The following is an 18247-nucleotide window of genomic DNA, read 5'->3' as shown; positions in this document are numbered from 1 at the left end:
ACTCCTCTATTCAAATTCAAAACCTACAACATCAACATAAACATCAGTCCAAAAACCCCTTAAAAGTATTCCTATATTTAACCCTGGAGCTACTTCTCAATCTCAGATCAGTAAAAGTACTTTTCTTTTCTTCTTTTCTTCACACCCAGGAAATTTATCTTGCTTGCTTTTGCTGTCCCAATAAGGTTGTCTGTAGACAAAGATGCAATGTCAGCAATTTTCCCCCTCCCATATATACACTTCATGTTACTACCAATACATATATATGCCCATTGTTTCTAGGGATTTTACTTCTAAGCAATATGGAGAAATGGAAGTATAGTCTCTTCCTTGGGGACAGAGGAAGAGTGAGTTATCTCCCAGTAAGTTGGAAACAAAGAAAATAGAAATTAAAGCTATAAACAATACATCATGGATCAGTTACCTTCACATGCTAAGTTAACTTAAGGAAACAGAAGGGCTCCTGTAAGATTTAAAAGAAAGAGAAGGAAGCTAATCATATTTTTTAAAAGATGCGCAAAATATAAGAAACAGAAGAATACAAAATAGAGAAAGAAATGTTGGTAGAGCTCAGCCAAACTCTGTAGAAAAGTCCCCTGGTTCAAGGAACTGGGCTATCTAGTCCCCCAGCGGATGGTAGTGTTCCAAGGTGATGGATTATTTGAATTGTATAATTAACTTTCTTTGTTCTGAATCTACACTCACTAAGCACCTCCCACCCTGTTATTCTATGCTTATAGTAAAATAATGTCTTTACCTAAAGACACAAGTACTATATAGTTCCTTGACAGTTACATTTATCATTTAAAATTATTAAATTTACCTTAGTTTTCTCACCTGACCCAAAAGGTTGAAGGTGAGAGCCTGGGACATGATGAAATCACCAATGTGGTTGCCCAAACAAAACTATTATGTATTTTTTGTTTGTTTGTTTTGAGACAGTCTCACTCTTGCCCAGGCTGTAGTGCAGTGGTGTGATCTCAGCTCACTGCAACCTCTGCCTCTTGGGTTCAAGCGATTCTCCTGCCTCAGCCTCCCAAGTAGCTGGGACTACAGGTGTGCACCACCATGCCTGGCTGCTTTTTGTTTTTTGTTTTTTTTTTTTCGAGACGGAGTCTTGCTCTGTCTCCCAGGGTGGAGTGCAGTGGCGCGATCTCCAGTCACTGCCAGCTCCGCCTCCCGGGTTCACACCGTTCTCCTGCCTCGGTCTCCCAAGTAGCTGGGACTACAGGTGCCCGCCACCATGCCCAGCTAAATTTTTTGTATTTTCAGTAGAGAGGTGGTTTCACCATGTTAGCTAGGATGGTCTCGATCTCCTGACCTAGTGATCTGCCCGCCTCGGCCTCCCAAAGTGCTGGGATTACAGGTGTGAGCCACACCAGGCCTGATTTTTGTATTTTTAGTAGAGATGTGGCTTCGCCATATTGGCCAGGCTGGTCTCGAACTCCTGGCCTCAAGCAATCTGCCTGCCTCAGCCGTCCAAAAGTGTTGGAATTACAGGTGTGAGCCACCACACCCAGCCTAAAATTATGTATTAACAGGACAGCAAAAGTAGCCACAGGAAAAATCACATAACTCATCTTATTCAGGGTCCCCAAGTACTGTGTAGTAATATTTCATTATTACATAGGTGCTGGTTGACAGTATTTCCAAGAATGAAGTTGTAGATGTATATAGGGCAGCATCATTAAAAAAATGAGACAAAGCCAGGCGTGGTGGCTCACGCCTGTAATCCCAGCACGGTGGGAGGCCGAGGCAGGCGGATCACGAGGTCAAGAGATCAAGACCACGGTCAAACCGTGTCTCTACTAAAAATACAAAAAATTAGCCAGGCGTGGTGGCGGGCGCCTATAGTCCCAGCTACTCAGGAGGCTGAGGCAGGAGAATGGCATGAACCTGGGAGGAGCTTGCAGTGAGCTGAGATCGCGCCACTGCATTACAGCCTGGGCAACAGAGCAAGACTCCATCTCAGAAAAAAAAAAATGAGACAAAAGGAAACTAGATCACAGTATAAAAGCAGAAATTTGGTGCCAACTATTAATGTACATTTCTAATAATCTTAGGTGAAAATTGAGTCTTAGAAGGAAAGACAGGAAACAAAATGAGCAAAAGCAGCAATATCTATTACAAAAGCTGACTCTCAATTACTGTTAGTTTAGAGAAAAAATAGGAACATTTTATTTTCTTCAATTTGAAAAAAAGTCAATGTTTTATTGACTTGAAGTTTCCAACTACATATGCTACAAAACCCAAAACATAACAAGCTATTAATATAATGGCAAGCAAAGAGAGGCTTGCATTTACTGAGGACCTATGATAGGTCAGGAACAAAGCTTATTTTTAGAATATGTATTTTGTATTCATTTCCTTCCCAGAATCATCCTATGAAGTATTGTTATCCTATTGGATAGCTCTGCACTGTCCAGTATGATAACCACTAGCCATAAGTGGCTATTGAGCAACTGAAATGTGGCTAGTCTGAATTTTAAAGGCTACTATGTGTCAAATATGCACTGGATTTTGAAGGCTTAGTACAAAAAAACATGTAAAGTATCTAAACTCCAAAAAGTAAGCTCTTTTCAACATACATCCAAGGTAAAGCATAGATAAATATCTTTTAGCTCTTCCTCAATTCTTCCTCCTCCATGTTCAATCCATCACAGTTCTGTAGTTGAAAACACTGCTGTGCATGTTCTGATAATATGTGTATAGCCTGGAATCTAAAAGTGTGCTAATTTTATATGTAACACTGTTCATATTATATGCTTTTAGAACACTCTTATAAGAAAAAAATAAGTTTAATTGTATTATGCACAAAACATTTTATTAATAAACTATCACTCATAAAAAGGTTTTCACTAAAAATTAGGAGTGTATAAATCTGGTGACATTTAAAGTTAAAAGAAAATCTGATCTAATATTTTCAATCATAACTGCTTAAGAATCTAAAAATAAAGGAGAATAGCCACCCTACTTTTTTAGACCTATTGTTAGCCTATAAGTAGGTCATATTGTACAAAGCTTCCCACATTTGCTAAATAAAATTATAGTGTAAATTGGTACAGAACAATCTAAGATTCTTCTATTATGCAAACATAATTGCTTAAAAATAAGGAAGCTAAAAACCAGTATTCTCTGCTTTCACATTTGTAACTTCTGACTAAACCTGCTGAATCTCAAATTAATTTCATTTATAATGACAACAAAACAACTCCGTAAGAAAACCCCAAGTTTATACAGACCAGAGATTTGGAGAGGTGTGAATGTTGGAGGTACCATAGGAAACAAGAGAAAATGGCAAGAGCAAATCTAAGGAGGCCTCCTTCACCCATCTTTGGGCAAAAATCAGTGTAACACTGCATTATTACTGACAGGAGACTGCTGCACACCTTTGGAAGTTGATGTACAAAAGAAAAAAAAAATGGTTATGAGTCCCTGAACTAGGCATGATACATTTAGAAACCCTCCAATATAGGTAATTAGTCTTGACAATTCTGTTTTAGAAAAGCAGTTATTCTTATCCTGTGGCATAAAACAATTGCCTTTTAAAAATAAACATTACTGAGTTTCACCTTCAAGTTGACTGAGAGAGCCTGGATATTATATTCCAGTCTGTTCACCAATTAGTTTATCCTTGTCGCAATACAACAGGGTTTTAATTATTAGAGTCTGTAATCCGATAGGACAAGTTTCCTTCTTCAAAATTTGTGGGCTCTTTGCTCTTCCATAAAAATTGCTGGAATCAGCTTAGGTTCCAAAAAATTCCTATTAGGAATTTAACTGCAAATGCACTAAATTTCTAGTAAATAGGCAGAGGACATCTTAAGCACAGCAAGTCTTTTTACCCATGAAAATGGTATTGCCCCGCATTTATTTAGATGGCGTCTTTAAAAACATTGTTCTAGTCTTACACATCTATTGATTACTAGTCTCTTATATTTTTTCATTGCTATCTTAAAAGGTAATTTTAAAATATGCACCATTTGTTGCTGGTATATAGGAATATTGTACAATAAAGTTTTGACACAAGTATTAGATTGCATTTCTCATCAACAGATTGAAAAAATATCTAACAATACCAAGAGTGAGGAAATGAAACAATGAAAATTCATTATCAGTAAAAGCTTATAGTATAATTATTTTGAAGAAATTTTATTTTTCTAGTAAATTTGAAGAGCTACATAAGCTATGACTGAGCAATTCTATTCCCAGGTATATCCACCTAAAGAATCTTCTGCACATGTGTACAAAGAGACATTTATCTCTGCACAAATTGAGGTAGTTTGTGAAAGAAAAAGAAAAAAAAAAAGAAGTTGGAAATGATCTAAAGGCCCATCAACAGAAGGGTGAAGTAATTATGGCCTATTCATATAACACAACACTGCACAGGAATAGAAATGTATGACTTGAACCAGAAGTAAACCTTGGTTCACATAAGAAGCTGCTCCTATAAGTGCCAAGAACGATACAAGTCCTAAACAGTGAGTAGGGATAAATGTATAGAATGAACGTATGAATAATGTATGCAATCAAATTTGAGGCTAAGCAAGGAATAAGTTGGACTAGGGTGGTGTCAGTGAGAAAAGTGGAGGGATTCGAGAAATATTTAGAAGATAAAAATCATCTGGTTTGGGAGATGGACTGGAAAATAAGAGATGATGGGAGAAGTGTCAGAATCCCAATGGGGATGTAATGTGAAAGCAGCAGTATCAAGAGTGAAAGTACAAGAGAAAAATAAATGCGGTAAATGCAAGACATAAGCCTTAAATGCCAGCAGTGAAACGATAAAGGACAAAGTGATGTGAGAAGCTGGAAGAATTCTCTAGCAATACAGCAGTACCACATAAAGCTGAGCTGTGAAGAAAATGATTAGGGGGCACATAATATGAGCGTTTAACTTTCATGAATCCAGTCACATGCCCTGGAGGAAAGAAGATGATAAGTAATTTGGGCAACAATCCACTATTCTATTCAAGAACATTTATATTCAGGAGTGTTAAGTAGGGTAAAAGTTGAGGAGCTAAGTAGGGTAAAAGTTGAGGAGCTGAAAGAGGCTCCAAAAACAACCATTTAAAGAAAACACAAGTGTACTTTTCCTCTTAACAGTCTAGAGTCCCTCCAAGTCATCCATGGACATTCATTTACATGTAATTCTTATGGTCCTGCAAGCTGTCTCTAAATGAAGTAAAGCAGGCTTCTGCGTATCCACTCTACTACTACTGAAGACGTGAAAGTGGACTGTGTTATAGCTTGGATGTTTGTCCCCTAACAATCTCATGTTGAAATTTGATCTCCATTGTTAGGGGTGGGGCCTAATGGGAAGTGTTTAGGTAATAGTGGCGGATCCCTCATGAATGGCTTGGTGCCAACCTCATCCTCATGGTTACGAGTGAGTTCCCATGAAAGCAGGTTGTTAAAAAGAGCCTGGCACTTCCTTGCTTCCTCTTTTGCCGTATGATTTCTGCACACACTGGCTTCCCTTCACCTTTTGCCCCTAAGTGGAAGCAGTCTACACCTTACCAGATGCAGATGCCAAATCCTGAACTTTTCCAGACACCAAAATTGTGAGCCAAGTAAGCCTTTTTTTTCTTTATAAATTACCCAGCCTCAGATATTCCTTTATGTCAACACAGCCTAAGACAGATTCAAACACGTAAAGGACATCAGAGGAGTAGAAAAGAAAGGCTATGACTGGTTCTTGGAGCATAATACTCTGAACCATGGAGGCATATACAGGAATTTGGAAGAATTTGAAACTAATATGGTACAAAAGTGGAGATACTCGCATACATACCCACTTATCAATGTTCTCAAGGTAGATTTCAAGATACTTTTATTAAAGATAAAACCAGTCTTGTTAAGAATAGGTTTAAAATGCAGTATTTTATGCTTCTCATTTTATTTTGCATAGCAGGCAAATACTCATATCAAAGTTAAGTAAAAAGTAACTGAAAAATTACCACAAATTCTGCATTGATATTTTACCTTTTCTTCATATTCCTCTTAATATCTGTTAGAATAAAGCAAGAAAGTCTTTCCCTGTATGTTTTGCTTGACACTATAAATAAATGATGAAGAATCATGTTAAATTGTTCCAAAGTCTATTAAAAATTAAAAGCTTCCCATGACTGCAATTTTTTTTTTTTTTTCAGAATGGTAGACTGGAAAGATTATAAATCTAATGCCTGGCAAAAACTATTACAAAGATGATGGAAACATTGTTTTTCAATTAGTATCAAATATTTCAATAGAGATTTAACCACTGAAATCTCAAGGGATAAAATCAACAGATTTTTCCAGGTAGGGATAGCAGTGACATAAGGTGATATGACGGTTAATTTTATATGTCAACATGAGTGGGTCACCAGATGCCCAGATATTGGGCTAAACATTTTATCTGGTACATCTGCAAGGGTGTTAGAGAACAGACTTGCATTTGAATTGGTGGACTGAGTAAAGCAAATTCCCCTTTCCAAGGCGGGTGGGCTGCCATCATTCAATCCATTCAGGGCCTGACCAGAACAAAAAAGTTGAAGGAAGGTTGAATTGAATTCTCTCTACCTGACTGCTTGAGCTTAGATGCTGGTCTTCTGCCCATGAACTGAGACTTACACGACCAGCTTTCCTGGGTCTCCAGCTTGCAAATAACAGACTGTGGGACTTAACCTCCATAATCATATGAGGCAATTCCTTATGACAGTTCTCATTTTATATCTATATCTATATCTATATACATGTAAACATAGAAATACAGATACCTCCCACTGGTTCCATTTCTCTGGAGAACCCTAATACAGGTAGTAATAATAATCATATTTAGTGTTTAATAAGCTCCTTCCTAATAAAGCCACATTTAGAAAGAATATGTTCAAAAACTTAATTTTATGCCTTGGCAGAGACAAATTCTTCCCTCCAAACATGTCAAAGACATAATGCAAGGGTTTAAAAAACAGTCATTGCCTTTTAACAGCCTGATTTAAAGGAAACTAATAATGAGAAGGGACCTTAGAGGTCTTTTAGTTCTTTACTATTTGTCCTCTGCAATTTGTGTGCAGCATCTGAAATCACTGACAACCGTCTTCTTTTGGAAACTGTTGCCACTTAGTTATCTATGCCACTGAATCTTCCAATTTTTTATTTCTGTAAGTTACTGAGCGACAGGCATAGCTATGTAATACAGCAACATGCAGCATAGCTATACATTTGAAATATTTTAAACCCATGTATCCAAAAGGCTTATAATTTAACAGGGTAGACACACAGAAATTAACAACTACTATGCTGTGAGAGGGGATATGTTCAGATGAGGCGTCATGAAAAATCAGCCTGAGGCAGAGGAATGAGCCAGGCCTCCAGGCAGATAAAAGAGATGTTTCAAGGAGCAGCAGGTATCAAAGGCAAGTGGGAGTGAAAAGAACCTGACATATTCAAGATACTGTATTCATTAATTCTGCCAACAAGTATTTACTGAACATGTAATATATACTAAGCACTTAACTGAGAGCTAGGTATTCATTCAATGGTATGGGAAAAAAGGCATAAACTCCTTCCTTTTTACTGAGAACAGCAGACAGACATTAACCAAATAATCACACTATTTCAGTATAACTATAAACTAAGAACATGCACAGAAGAAAAGCAGATGGTTTCATGATGATGTGCAGACTTACCCTCTGGAGGGTAGGAGATAGTTTTGGAAGACTTCTGTAGGAAAGAATTCTTAAGCTGGCATCTACCAGATGAGTGAATAGGAGTTATTTAAGTAAAAAGGAAAGAAATAGATTCAAGGAAAAGTGTGCCACACATGAAGCAAAAATAAAAAAATAAAAGGAGAAAGAAGAGGTAGGCAAGGAAAAGATTAACACACGGCCTTGAAAGCTCCATGAAGATTTCAGTCTTTATCCTACAAGTTTGGTAAGCCACTTTAGAATTTATGTTGTATTTGTGTCACAGTGTTGCATTTAAAAGGCAAAAGATCTATTGACTCTGAAAAGAAGTATCAGATGTGCATTTAAGACTACTTTGATTCCAGGGTGCAGGATAAATTGAAAAAGGTCAGGAATACATGCGGATAGACCCATTTGATAGTCTATTCACTCAGTCGACAAATATTTATTGAGCAGCTACTATGTGGCAAGCACCGCTGGCACACTGTAGATACAGAAACAAACGAAGTCTCTGACTACATGAAATTTTTACTCTATTAAGGGAGAACAGTCAACAGACAAACAAATGCTCGGAGTCTACAAAGTCATGGAGTGGTAAGTGCCATGAAGGAAAACAAAGTAGTGTCAGAGAATGGCGAACAAGGAATACACACAGAATTACTGGAAATCTAGGCAACAAATGACGACAGCCTGGATCAATGTGGCAGCAGCGAGAGAATGGGTGGACTGAAAAGTTATTTAAGAGATAAAAAAAAAATCATCTGGTCTTGAGGATGGACTGGAAAAGTGGGATGATGGGGAACGGTGTCAAAGACAACTCCTAGGTTAGCAGCTATATGCAGGTCATTCTTTAAGGAGAATATAGTGTGAGAAGAGTCTAATAGAAGGTTTGAAGGACTCCAAAATGTCATAATTGAGAAGAAAATGAATATGCAGAGGGGAGCAGCAGCAGGGAAGGTGAACATTAGGTTACTTTGAAGACTGAGTGAGAAGTGAGGAAACACTTCTCAAAGAAGACATCAAGACTAGGCAAGACCAGACAATTCCTAAGAAAAGTATTTAAGGGAAAAGATAGGAGATAGGGTAATAGCTGGAGGGAGACATGGTAGTGTAACAGCTAGAGTGAGATGTTGGAGTCTACATAAGGTTTCGTGTTGCTTTCCTTTTGGTTTTCAGATTAGGGAGACACAAGTTCAAAAGGGCATATTAGGAGGGTAGAACTATAAATATAGAGGACAGAAGGGTCTGTTCTAAGGCTGAGAGGATATAGATGTCTGAAAGATCTAACATGTAGGGGACATTCAGAAGGCAGGGACTTGATAACCTGGGTTTGAAGGATGAGTAACGGGAAGGAACTTGATACGGTTCTTAGTTTCATGGCTTAGGTGACTACTTATACCACTTACAAGGTAGGGAACAAAACAGTAGAAAAGGCTGGGGATTAAACAGGAAAAAGGAGGAAAGGGCTATGAGAAGGAAACAAAGATGAATTCAACTTCACAAAATGAATTTACGGTTATGTTTGATAGCTAAGTGGAACCACATAGTAGCAATTAGATATTTCAGAGCTCAGACTGAGATGACTGAACTTATTAGCATATAGGTAGTAGGTGAAGTTCTATCACCCAGGAAAAGTACATTAAAGCTAAAAATGTATTAGGGAAGAATAGAATGAGATTCAGAACAGAGCCTTAGGGAGTCTTTAAGGTTTAACAAAGAATGTTTTAAAAATCCATATCCATTTAAATGCACTACTGTTTTCCTTCCTATCTTCTGAAATTCCAAGGGAAACATCTTACACTTTTATATTTTTTTCAAAACTGAAAAACATGCAGAACCAAAATAAATCTTCTAATGCTGACACTATTGATTTCTATATTTTAGCAATATATATTATAATAAATATTTTTAAAATTCTCAAAGGTACTCAATATGATCTCTTTAAAAACAAAAAGGTGAGTCAATATAAAACTGGTAGGGTACGTGTTTAAGTATCTGGGTATGTGGTGTTTTTGCCAAAGTTAGGGAATTATCTTTAGGCCATAACAAAAATGAAGGATAGGAGAAACTATAGTTTTGTAGATCCTGGACGTTCAAATAACTCTTCTGGCTGTTCATTCAACAAATATAAGATACTGAGAATGGATAGAGTGATAAAACACAGTCCTTGACCTTGAGGAGCTCTCAGCCTATATCATGGTACGTATGATACCAGGAGCTGGCAACTATGGCCCACTGGCCAAATCTGGCCCTCTGCCTGTTTTTGTAAATAAAGTTGCATTGAAATATAGTCACACTCATTTGTTGAAACACTGTCTATGGCTTGTTCAGTAGTTGCGACAGACCACACCACCTGCCAACCCTAAAATACGTGTTATCTGGCCCATTACAGAAAAAGTTTGCCAACCCTTGATATACAGCAAAAATAAGCCTGTAGAAAATATTATTTCCTCAGGGAGATAATATGGCTTCAGGGCCTTGGAGCGAGTTTCACAGGGAAGGTAAGTAAGGTAAGGTAAAGGTAAGTGAAATCTCACAAAAAAACTAAAAAAAGAAGAAATATCACAGAGCTGACGTCAGGCACAGTGGCTCACGACTGTCATTCCAACACTTTGGGAGGCTGAGGTATGCAGATCACTTGAGTTCAGGAGTTTGAGACCAGCATGGGCAACATGGTGAAACCCTGTGTGTTTCTACAAAAAATACAAAAATTAGCCAAGCGTGGTGGCCTGCGCCTGTAGTCCCAGCTATTCGAGAGGCTGAGGTAGAACTGCTTGAGCCCGGGAGGTGGAGGTTTTAATAAGCATAGATTGCACCACTGCACTCCAGCCTGGGTGACAGAGTGAGACCTCATCTCAAAAAATAAAAATAAAAATAAAAAAGAAAATAAATACCACCCACAAAGACACAAGGTTAGAAAACACTGTATTTGGTCAGGCACAGTGGCTCACGCCTGTAATCGCAGCACTTTAGGAGGCCGAGGTGGGGGGATCACGAGATTAGGAGTTTGAGACCAGCCTGGCCAACATGGTGAAACCCCGTCTCTACTAAAAAATACAAAAATTAGCCAGGTGTGGTGGCACGCACCTGTAATCCCAACTACTCAGGAGGCTGAGGCAGGAGAATTGCTTAAACCTGGGAGGCGGAGGTTGCAGTGAGCAAGATCGCACCACTGCACTCCAACTTGGGCGACACAGCAAGACTCCGTCTTGGGGGGTGGGGGAAGAAAACACTGTATTTTAGGAAAACAAGAACAAGCACAGTCCATCTGGTATATAGGATATTGAAAGTGGTAAGTGAGAGGATGGGAGAGAATAACACTGGTAAAAACAGGTTAAGGTTACATTGCTTTGTCAGAAGTTTAAACTAGTAGCTGGGAGGATGGTAATTTATCAAAAACATTAAAATGCTAAGATTTATGAATGACAAGTTTTTTGAAATTAGAATAGCTTTAATGTTTTTCTCACTGATTAGTATCCTGACATTTTTTGACAAAGAGATTATAGAAACCCAAATATAGAACTAAATATAATCCTAAGCATACAAATGGACATTATGCCATACATGTGAATGCCATGTAATTCATCATGCTGTTACAGAAGGAAAAAGACTTAGCAATTTAGGGCCAGTCGCGGTGGCTCATGCCTGTAATTCTAGCACTTTGGAAAGCCAAGGTGGGCATATTGCTTCAGGTCAGGAGTTCGAGACCAGTCAGTCAAACATGGTAAAATCCCGTCTCTACTAAAAATACAAAAATTAGCCAGGCATGGTGGCAGGTGCCTGTAATCCCAGCTACTTGCAGAGCTGAGGTAAGAAATACTTGAACTCAGGAGGCAGAGGCTGTAGTGAGCCAGGATCGCACCAGTGCACTTCAGCCTGGGCAAGAGAGCGAGATTTCTTCTTGGGAAAAAAAAAAAAGACTTAGAAATTTAGCTATGGGAATCAGGGAGCAGATGGAAGTTGCTGAACAAAGGAAAGAAACAATCCAATATGGGTTTTAGAAAGCCTAACTCATGACAGGAAGGGAGGGTGGGCTGAAGTATGACAGCTACAGTAGAGACAGTAGTCTGGAAGCTGCTGACTAAGCAGTTTGAAAGGCAATGTTTATGGCAGAAGACAGGAAGAAAATAGGTTCAGTATGTTTAAGGAGAAACTGAAAATAATATATAGAGATTTAATTGAATATATCCAAGAGTTCCTCTTAGGTAGACAACTGAAAAGATCTACAAGCAGAAGATGAGATTTGGAAGTAGTGGTGGTTGAAATCATAGAAATGGGTAAAATTTCTTCACAGGCAGGTAATACACACATGAAGGAAATTAAACAAAAGAGAGAAGACAGGAAAAACCCCACATTTAATAGACAGTAAGAATAGCTAGGAGAGAAACAGAAAAACAAGATAAAGGTGATGTTGCAGAAGTCAAGTGCGTAGGTCCAAGAAAAAGACAGCTTAGCACACAGAATAGAGAGTCAAGTTGTTCAGGTATATACATAAATTCTTCTGGTGACAAAGTTCAAGATACTGCAATGAGAGAGATAGCAACCAAATGTTTACCTATAGAATAAGTGCCATCAACTATTTGTGGTGGTTAAGGATAAGAACTCTGAATTCAGAGGGACCTGAGTTGCAATCCCAGCTCTGCTACCTTAGAAAGTTCAACTTTCTAAGTTTCAGTTTTCAACCTATAATATATAGAATATGTATACTTACTTGCCCTACTTAGAACAGTGCCTGGCACATAGGAAGTAATGGAATGTTAGCAGTTATTATTAAAAGCATTTTTACTAGGAATGGAAAAGCAAATCACTGTAAACTATTGCCTGAAAGCAACTTTGCTGCCAGAGCCAAAAAGGCCAACAAATGTTACGCATTGATAAGGATACAAAATATGGTTATACCTTTCTATAAAAACTATAGTTTATCTTAAGTAGAATTACTATGCGGAATTATACAGTAATATAGAAATAGGAATTAAATACAACACAATAAAACTTAATTGGGTCTTCCATCTGAGAAAGAAAAAACTAAGAAATATACAAAGGCCTGCTCAGAGAAACAGGAGAACTGACCAGCAGATGGAGCTCTGTAGAAAGTGTTGGCAGGCAAAAAGTGAAGAAGTATGACTTATTAAGATGCCTAGGTTTTTTTCCTTAAAGACATTTAATTGTCTCTGCTTTAATCACCAAATAATTTTATTAGTAGTAAGGTTTTCAACATACCTCAACACTGATATTGATATTTTGACCGGTGAAACATATCCTAGAATATACAATACTAGAATTCCCTAGTATTTTATAAACGGAAAAAGTGGTAATTCTGGTTTTCAGATTGAATAGTAAAAAATGAGTGATCTGAGTTTGAGATTTCTCAGGGGTACGTCGATCTGCAAGACTCAGAAACCAGGCCTCAGATCATAAAGTATCCATGTGAAGTCTAGCTTAAATCAAGCTAAAAAAGTTGAGGACACTCTCTTCTTCTGTGGTCACTACAATGACATATAGGATCAAATCAAGTTTTTGTGACTACTCCTCAACTTTTCACCTTTAGAAGAACTACTAACTATCCAGACCTATACTTGCAAGAAAATCAAAACAGTTGATTTAAAAAAAAATTAAAATAAGAGACAGTTTAACCTTACTGCACAAGTAACTATGTCCATCTGTCTCTACATGCTTACTGGAAGCTGCTAAAACAGTATTAAAATTGATGTTAAACAATAAGTTAATCAGAAAATTCAAGTAAGGGAACTGTCAAATCCTATGTTTATAGACTTAAAGTAATAGGATTAATATCACCATTATATGATTTTAGATGACAGTGTTCACAACCTATAAACTCTCACTGCCTCCACAGGACTTGTTCAAGGAGTTTTGCCCACAAACAGTAAAAATCCAACCACAGGTTGAGTATACCTAACCTCAAAACCCAAAATCTGAAATGTTCCAAAATCTGAAACTTTTTGATTGCCAACATGTTATTCAAAGGAAATGCTCATTGGAGAATTCCGGATTTCAGATTTTCTGATACTAAACCATATGCAATGCATATATTCCAATATCTGAATAAAAATCTGTACTCCAAAGCAAGTATTTCAGATAAGAAATACTCAACCTGCTGGCCGGGTGCGGTGGCTCACACCTGTAATCCCAGCACTTCGGGAGGCCGAGGCAGGCAGATCATGAGGTCAGGAGATTGAGACCACCCTGACTAACACGGTGAAAACCGGTCTCTACTAAAAATACAAAAAAATTAGCCAGGAGTGGTGACGGGCGCCAGTAGTCTCAGCTACTCGGGAGGCTGAGGCAGGAGAATGGCGTGAACCCGGCAGGCGAAGGTTGCAGTGAGCCGAGATTGCGCCAGTGCACTCCAGCCTGGGCGACAGAGCGAGACTCTGTCTCAAAAAAAAAAGAAAGAAAGAAAGAAAGAAAAAAAAAGAAAAGAAATACTCATAGTCAACCTGCTTATGTTTTTATGGCATATCTACAGACAATTAACACTCACGCTGATTCACGGATTTCCTCCTGCCACCTCCCTATGCTGCCAAGTTCATAAGCTGAGGGAGTAGAACATACAATTTTAATGCTGTACTCTACGGAGACCACATGAAAAAGGCACAACTAAAGTCCCACAGACACATCATGTAGTCCAAAGTCAAGTATAAAGCTTTTTGTTTATCCATTTAGAATGTAAGTACTGCTCCCCACAAACCAACTTTCTTAAGAGCTAGAATTTAACGCCCTGTAACACAACTACGAATAATAGTAAAAGCCAAAGACTGTGTGGTATCTAGTTTTTGGGCAAGCCTACTTAAGCAGCCTGACCTTGTAAATTGCATTCACACATAAAAATTAAAAGTACTTAAATAAGATGATCCTGGATGACAAGATAAAACAGTTGTCATGTCCCACTCAACAGTAAGAACTCATAAATTAGGGAAATCGGAATATTAAACTAGGCACAAACAGCAAATCCTTGCCCTTTCATTCTAGAAATAATCAGTGTAAAACCTTAGCTACTTTGTATCAGAGAGGTGACACAATGCCTAATGAATGAATGAGAATCCTATTATATTTTATAAGATCTCCATTACCAAAGATTCAAATCATGATCATTTAGTTCAATTTATGTTGAACATCTTATTACCCAATAATGTTAAATGGAACAGATTATGAAAAATCAGCAATCTGTTTCAGAAAGGGCAAAATAGTCCTTACACAAACTGGCTTGATTCAGATTTTCAATTCTAGATTTGAATTTGAGGGGTATTTAATAACAACAAAGTCAACCCCAAAGGAATTTGCTCTAATTTTTTCAATATCTATGAAATAAAATACACAAAAATGGAATTATGAAATTACTATTCTGTGGATGGTGCATATACAAAACCTAAGAATATCCCAGGTTTACTTAAGAGAAGTTAAGTTCAGGACTGCAATTTACCTAATGTTATAGGACGTTTGAGTAGCAATCAGGGCAAGGAATTCCACTCGAAATTTCAAAAACTTAATATGAAAAAATTACACATAAGGCCCTGTGTTACCAGCACCAAGAATCTGAATGCCCATTGGGAACTCTGTAATTCAGCAAGTCTTTGTAGCTATCAAAGAGTTCATCAGTATCTGGAACCTTATTTTACTCCAGCATCCAAATGACTTCTAGGCAAAATCAGCCTGAGGCATTAACTCTGTAGCCAGATCCCACCTGCTCTGCCTGAGCTAAAGAGAGGGTCAAATACAGGGATACTAGCTTTGGCATTAAACCCAAGCTCAGCGCAGGGTGTGTCCAGGTTGCCCTGGAGCCGATCCTACAGCCCATTAGCGCGAGGTTACCCCTTGTTTCCTGGAGATGATGTCTCCTGTGACTCCTTCCCCGCGTGACAGGGTGCCCTGGCAGGAGCGACACCCTGCCCCCTCTTCTACCTCTTTCCGAGGAGGCCCAGAGACCAGCCCCCAGACTGGGCCTCCAACACGACCACCCGTCTGACGTCTGCTAAGCAGTGAGTGTAGCCGGGCTCTCGGCCGCCACCTCCAGCCGCCGGGGGACAGTGAAAGGGATTCCCCGCCGGGGGCCGAATAGGAGGAGCCATGGGGGCCGGGCCCCTCCCCCAGCGGGCTTACCCTCCGCCGCCGCCTACTCGCTGCAGCCGCCCGGCTTCCTTGCGGAGCAGCCCGAAGCACTGCGTCCAGCAGCAGTTCCCCATCGCATGCCGTCCAGGCGCCGCCGCTCCTCCTCCTCCTCCCGCTCAATGCCCAATCCCAGGCCCGGCAGCCGCATCCGCGCGGCACGAGCCGAAATGGGGTTCAGGGACCGAGGGCGGGCCAGCCGGAGCGCGGCGGCGTGAGGGGACGGGGCGACGAAAGAGACGAGGCGCTCTGGAACAATGGCAGTGTTTACTCCCGCGGCCGTAGAGCCACCGCCGCGCGAGGGAAGAGCACTGGACTGAAGGGTCTAGACTCCGCCGGCCGCATGGCCCTTCTTGCCTCAGCCCCCAGCCCTGCGCGAGTGACCGCCTCCAGCTGCTGAAGGAGGCCAGTCCCCGCGAGCCTACACCCTGGCCCCGCCCCCCAGCGCGCCCAGGCCCCCGCTCGCCGCCGACGCTGCCACACCCCCGGCCTCTACCGCGCCCCAATTGGGCGCGCTGCCTCGGGGCCCCGCCTTCTCCGGTGACCGGCCTTTGCGTCACTTCCGCTCGCTACTGGTTCAGCCGCCTCTGCCTGCGAGACGGTTCAGTTTCTGCGTGCGGAAGTTTGTTTTGTTGGACCTTGACCTGACTAGGAAATTTCCCTGTCTCATTGCAGTTTCGGGCATCCTAGTCCGGAGCACGCTGGGCTTGGCATGGTTAAGGCTCAGCCTTCGCACTTTGTATCAAAGGCGTGTGAGGAGCTCGAGTCCCAGGCCGGAAGTTATAAGTGCGAAGGGGCGTTTCTCTGCATGGTGTGCTTAGTTTTTGTTACTATTGCACCGTAGGTGGAGAATAGAGTCGGAAACTGAGGTTACTTTGAACGCACCAAGATTTTTTTCCGGTCTCTGGTTTGTGTCTTAATCTCCATACTGTTCGTGTTTTAGGGAAACAATAATGATGCATTATTGGCCTCATTTTGTTTAAAATCAGATCTTCAAATAATTTTGGGTCGGGTAGTTGGGGTTCAGAGGAAATTGGCAAGAGGGTTGGGGTTTTTCGGGGACGCCAGCGTTGCCATTCCAAGCATGCTGCCCAGAACTGCTGTAGATGGGAAGAGAAGGCTGCTCTGATGCGTCTGGTCCGCAGCCCTCTCAAGTGCTACCATGTAACTCGAGTCTTGTTTGGCCTCAAGACAGTTGGCCTCACAATAGATATAAGATAAGATGTGGCTTAGTGGACACCTAGTCCAGTGGATAGGAGGATGCTCTCATAGACTGGACACATCAAGTTTTTAGCCTGTTTAATTAAACCTAGAAAAACTTAGATTTTAGAAAATTTTTGTTGATGATAAAATGTTCTCTGAACTCATTTTCTTGCTGCTTTAAATACCTATCTGGTTTCAATCTTAGCACTGCTACTTAACTAATTTTTATTTTATTTGGGTTTTAGTTATTTTTGTAATCAGAAGCATGGGATAACATTTGTCCCAGTGGTCTGCTTTCAGTGAATGTTGGGATGACCGAATGACTTCCTAAATAGTGAATGCATTTTCTTTTCTCCTTCCAACTCTTGAAATGAGACAAATGTATTAATGAAATAGTCATTAGAATTCAACTATAAAGGTTTACAGAAACTGGCACATCTATCCTATGGAATATTTAGTAACAAAAAGGAACACACTAGATGAACACACCTTGAAATGAATCTGTAGGAAATTATGGTTAAAGAAAAAGCCAATCTCAAATGCTTATATACTGTGTAATTCCATTATGTAACATTTCAGAATTGACAAATTTATATAAATGGACAACAGAATAATTGATTGCCACAGGTCAGGGATGGAAATCCTGCATCTTGTCTATATTAATGTCAGTTATCCTGGTTGTGATATTGCAATAGTTTTGTAACATGTCACCATTGGGGGAAACTAGATTAAAGGTGTACGTGGTCATCTGTATATTATTTCTTAAAACTGCATGTGACACTACAATTGTCTCAATATAAAAAGTTTGATTAAAAAATATAGCTATAGACTTGACAGCACTTCCTATAGGCATTCTATAAGCCTGTATTAAAACTAAATCTCACTTAAAAATAATTTTTTTGTAGTAAATCTTATCTCAGTTAAAGATATGAATGATTCTCAGAAGCAATACAAATGAATAAGACATTTAAAAACTTCACTAAGCAAAATAATGCAAATTAAAATGCATGTTTTAGTCATTTGTATTGATTCACTTGTCAGGTTAACAAAGACTTAGAGATGGAAATATTCAGTATTTGCAAGGATACAATGAAATGATACTATACTAAACTGCTGCAGATAGTGAAACTCATTCTGAGAAATCATTTGGAAATACCAAGAGCCAGAAACAAACTAAATGCTCAAAAATTGAAGGATGATGAAATTTGCTGGTGTATTCTTGTTACACAGACACAAGAAATATATTTTTTAAA

At 39.4% G+C, this 18247-nt stretch overlaps 1 protein-coding gene across 4 annotated transcripts in view; it reads right to left on the bottom strand.

Annotated features, from left to right (window-relative positions):
* AP1AR (adaptor related protein complex 1 associated regulatory protein) overlaps nt 1–16239 on the bottom strand; it is a 39688-nt gene extending 23449 nt beyond the window's left edge. Inside the window, exon 1 of one of the 4 annotated variants that reach the window (XM_033215013.1) lies at nt 15786–16239. In XM_033215013.1, coding sequence (XP_033070904.1) covers nt 15786–15868 — 83 coding nt within the window. In that variant the 5' untranslated portion in view covers nt 15869–16239. Of the gene's footprint in view, nt 1–14169; nt 14199–15785 lie in introns of those variants that run through there. The other 3 variants (XM_033215012.1, XM_033215011.1, XM_033215014.1) reach the window with 3 other exon arrangements.
* Nucleotides 16240–18247: the final 2008 nt, after the last annotated feature.

Source organism: Trachypithecus francoisi, unplaced genomic scaffold, assembly GCF_009764315.1.
Source record: "Trachypithecus francoisi isolate TF-2019V2 unplaced genomic scaffold, Tfra_2.0 Lachesis_group1, whole genome shotgun sequence".
NCBI lineage: Eukaryota > Metazoa > Chordata > Mammalia > Primates > Cercopithecidae > Trachypithecus > Trachypithecus francoisi.
The sequence above is the reverse complement of the archived record's forward strand: the minus strand, read 5'-3'. Positions and strand labels throughout refer to the sequence as shown.